Genomic DNA, 3183 nt, shown 5'->3' on the forward strand with positions numbered 1-3183 from the left:
TTTTTTCATCTTTTGTCCGGTTTTTTTTTACACATTTTTTCCAAGTTCCAATGATTATATATAATATAAAGCGTTAGACCAAATAACTATACATTTTTTCAGGAAATGTTCGATAATTTAAAAACATATAATTCATGATATTTCAATAAAATAATAAAAGTTAGGTATAAAAAACAAGGGGTGCTAAATTTTAACTTGGGTTTGCTAAAAACCTTTTTGCACGGCCTTAGTTGCACCACTGAAACTAGGTAAATCAACTTTTAAATATTTACAATAATAATATAAATTAACCGTGATCTACATGATTGATGATAGTATATTGACCATCATAGACCTTTTAACAATTAACCTAGGCTAAAAGGTCTATGAATTATGATATTGACATATAACAATAAAACATTTGATGAAAATGCATAGTATAATCTATAACCTATCTATGATCATTAGTTTTTGAGTTACACCAAAATAGATAAATCGATTTTTATAAAAAACCGGTTGTGAAGTAAAAATCTACATTCTTATTGAATTTTTTTTTATGTTCCCAGACACTTTTGAAAAATACTAGGGCATTTTTTACTTTTGAAACCTCTAACTACTAACTAGATTTATTTTCCTACTACCTACTAAAAATGTTGAAGTAGAAAATCGAAGCATTTTTAAAGGCCCAAAAAGTTAAGACATATACTAGACAAACACATATTGTAAAATCAATACCATTAACTAAAGATTAAGCTGTGGTTTGAAAAAGTATAAAGTGTAGTAATTTTTAGAAACATTAAAATATTTTTAATAAATTATTTTAAGAAAATAGAAGTTTTTTTTAGGGTTAAAATATTTTTAAGCGTCTAAAAATAGTATTTGGAAAACTTTTTTTGAAAATATTTAGTCTACTAAATATTGTAATTAAAGTAATTTATTTGCAGTAATATCAATATAGTAACCCATGTCTGCTCACAGTGATGCCAGTGATCAAAATAGTAATACCTGTTAGGTTACAGGTAATTTCGATTCACAAAGTAGAGATGATCTTTTCTAAATCTTATTTTTTGATTCTTTTTGGATTTCATAAAATATAAAATTTGTTTAACAATTCTGACAAATTTAATAATAATAAAACACAAAATATATATAAAAGGTAGTTGAAAAAAAATATAAAATTACAATAAAGTAAAGAATTTTATGAATATATTATTTGTTGATTGTGTATTCGAGTGTCAAAGTTTAAAGTTAGCATGTTATGATTAAAATCAGTTCTGGCCATTTAAAGCTATAAAAGTAAATCAAGTATACCGTTAACAGTGATTATTATTTCTAGTAAAAGGTCAATTTAACAAACGGTTGGTTCAATAAATCAGTATTCAAATAAGCAGAAATTATTGTATTTCTATTGATTATAAAATAGAATAAAAGATTCATTACATGATGATCTATTACATGAAGTTTTTGCATTTGTAATTTTCTTTCCCTAACCTAACTTCAAAATTTGTTAATATTTTAGGACTCTTGTATTGTATATTAATCAATTGTATTAAATATTAACAATGAAGATAAATATGTGCACAATGATTACATTATAATTGCAATTATTTGGTAGGTACTATCATGTTTCTTCAAAGTTTGATGAACTTATATGTTGTTCATTTGTTTGCTGTACATCTGTATGAATTGAAACGATGTGTCGCCCAGGTATCATTACTAAGCCTAAAAGTCGAAATTCTCCAGTATCTAAATCTAAACAAATACAGATCATTTATGAAAAATGTGAACATAATAAATAATTTAATTTATTTTCTTAGGAAACTCACCTTTTTCGTTAAAGTATTCATAACATGTACTTAGTATAATATGAGCATCTTTATCAGTACAAACAAATGTTCCTACCAAAATGCGGCCATCTATTAAATTAACTTTCATTTGTTGATTCAACCAAGACATAAGTTTTCGTCTTCCTTCAGTATGCACTCGCTCCGGCTAAAATAAAAATAGGTAAAATCATACAACAAATTAAATATTGATGTCCTATTTTAAGAATATTATACATATTGCTATTTATCAGTGATCACACATATAATCTATTATGTTCCAGTCTTCAGTATTTAAGAACTAACATAATATATCAAAATAGTAAAGACAATTAATTTTCATGTTTTACTTACCATATAACTGCAAAATTGAGTTTTCTGAACATTTTGATTATCTGTTTCCATTTTCAGAGGTCACCTATCGATTTTATAAATTAATTTTATAGTTATAAATGTATAATACAAACAAGATCAGGAAGTGCGCAAGTGGCTTAAAATGTTTACACAAATACAGTTTAAATAATATACATAATTCAACCTATTTTATATTATTAATATCTACTGACTACTAATATTATAAATATTTTAGTGTAAGTAGTATTCATATTTAATAATTAAATGAGAGTGAATATATTTATTTTTTACCATAAAACTCTAAAATAATTACGATGGACGACAAATGTTTGCAAAGGTCAAGAAAAATTAAAAATATTATTATCAATATTATTTTCAATTACACTGATATCAATTTATCACTGTTGTATTTTGATTTTTGAGCACAGATTCAATCCAGCTTGGTCTAAACACTAAACCACCTTGTGGCTGCACTGTGTACCGCGGATAACAGGTACCACCACCACCACCATAATACCATCTATCCATGACCTGCTAAAATTACCTCTTCCAAAACTTAAAACCACGAACTACTACATAGGACTGGACACTGTATATAATAAGGTGGCTACAGAGTTGTACGGCGGTCGTACGTTCGCTACGTAACTGCACTCTAGTGTCTAGTAGCGATTTTTTTATACTGTGCTGTTGAAAATTCTTTTATGTGATAAGTCGTAGTGACTAGTGATAACAGAACAATGAATAACCATCACATATTCAAAAATTAAAATCAGTACTCAAACTTATTATATTTTATATTTTAATTAATAAAGTAGTAAATATTTATGTAATAAATGCACATTACTACCTACGTTGCTACCAATTTAGAAAGTTTTTTTTTTTTTGCATGGTTTTTTACTTGCTTTTGGTTGGATATACGTGAATATTGTCTCATTCGCATAGTAACATAATAGGTAATTATAAATAAAAAAATTTCATTTTTGTGATTGGTACATGGAAATGCAAGCAAATGTTGGTTGTTTTCTAT

The 3183-nt window shown here is 26.1% G+C and overlaps 2 protein-coding genes across 3 annotated transcripts in view; one reads left to right on the forward strand and one right to left on the reverse strand.

Moving 5' to 3' along the window:
- Positions 1-1168: 1168 nt before the first annotated feature.
- Positions 1169-2556, reverse strand: LOC111029161 (N-alpha-acetyltransferase 38, NatC auxiliary subunit). Of its 2 annotated transcripts, XM_022308052.1 has the most exons (4): positions 2448-2556; positions 2157-2220; positions 1806-1971; positions 1169-1731 (listed from the first exon to the last, which is right to left on the reverse strand). In XM_022308052.1, the coding sequence occupies exons 2-4, from the start codon at positions 2205-2207 to the stop codon at positions 1601-1603; spliced, it is 348 nt and encodes a 115-aa protein (XP_022163744.1). In that variant the 5' UTR covers positions 2208-2220; positions 2448-2556; the 3' UTR covers positions 1169-1600. The 2 variants fall into 2 exon arrangements, with proteins under 2 accessions (XP_022163744.1, XP_022163737.1); XM_022308045.1 differs by having other exon boundaries at positions 2157-2529.
- Positions 2557-2760: 204 nt separating this feature from the next.
- Positions 2761-3183, forward strand: part of LOC111029142 (sodium/potassium-transporting ATPase subunit beta-1-interacting protein) — an 8768-nt gene continuing 8345 nt past the window's right edge. The window contains exon 1 of the mRNA XM_022308032.1: positions 2761-3109. The gene's annotated coding sequence lies outside the window, so the exon portion shown is untranslated. The remainder of the gene's footprint in view (positions 3110-3183) is intronic.

Source organism: Myzus persicae, unplaced genomic scaffold, assembly GCF_001856785.1.
Source record: "Myzus persicae strain clone G006 unplaced genomic scaffold, MPER_G0061.0, whole genome shotgun sequence".
Taxonomy (NCBI): Eukaryota; Metazoa; Arthropoda; class Insecta; order Hemiptera; family Aphididae; genus Myzus; species Myzus persicae.

Coding starts and splice junctions, on each gene's coding strand:
- LOC111029161 (XM_022308052.1), bottom strand. CDS start 2,207: ATGGAAACAGATAATCAAAATGTTCAGAAAACTCAATTTTGCAGTTAT. Junction 1,972..2,156: donor CTCAATTTTGCAGTTATATG/GTAAGTAAAACA, acceptor TTTTTATTTTAG/CCGGAGCGAGTGCATACTGA. Junction 1,732..1,805: donor TGAATACTTTAACGAAAAAG/GTGAGTTTCCTA, acceptor GTATTTGTTTAG/ATTTAGATACTGGAGAATTT.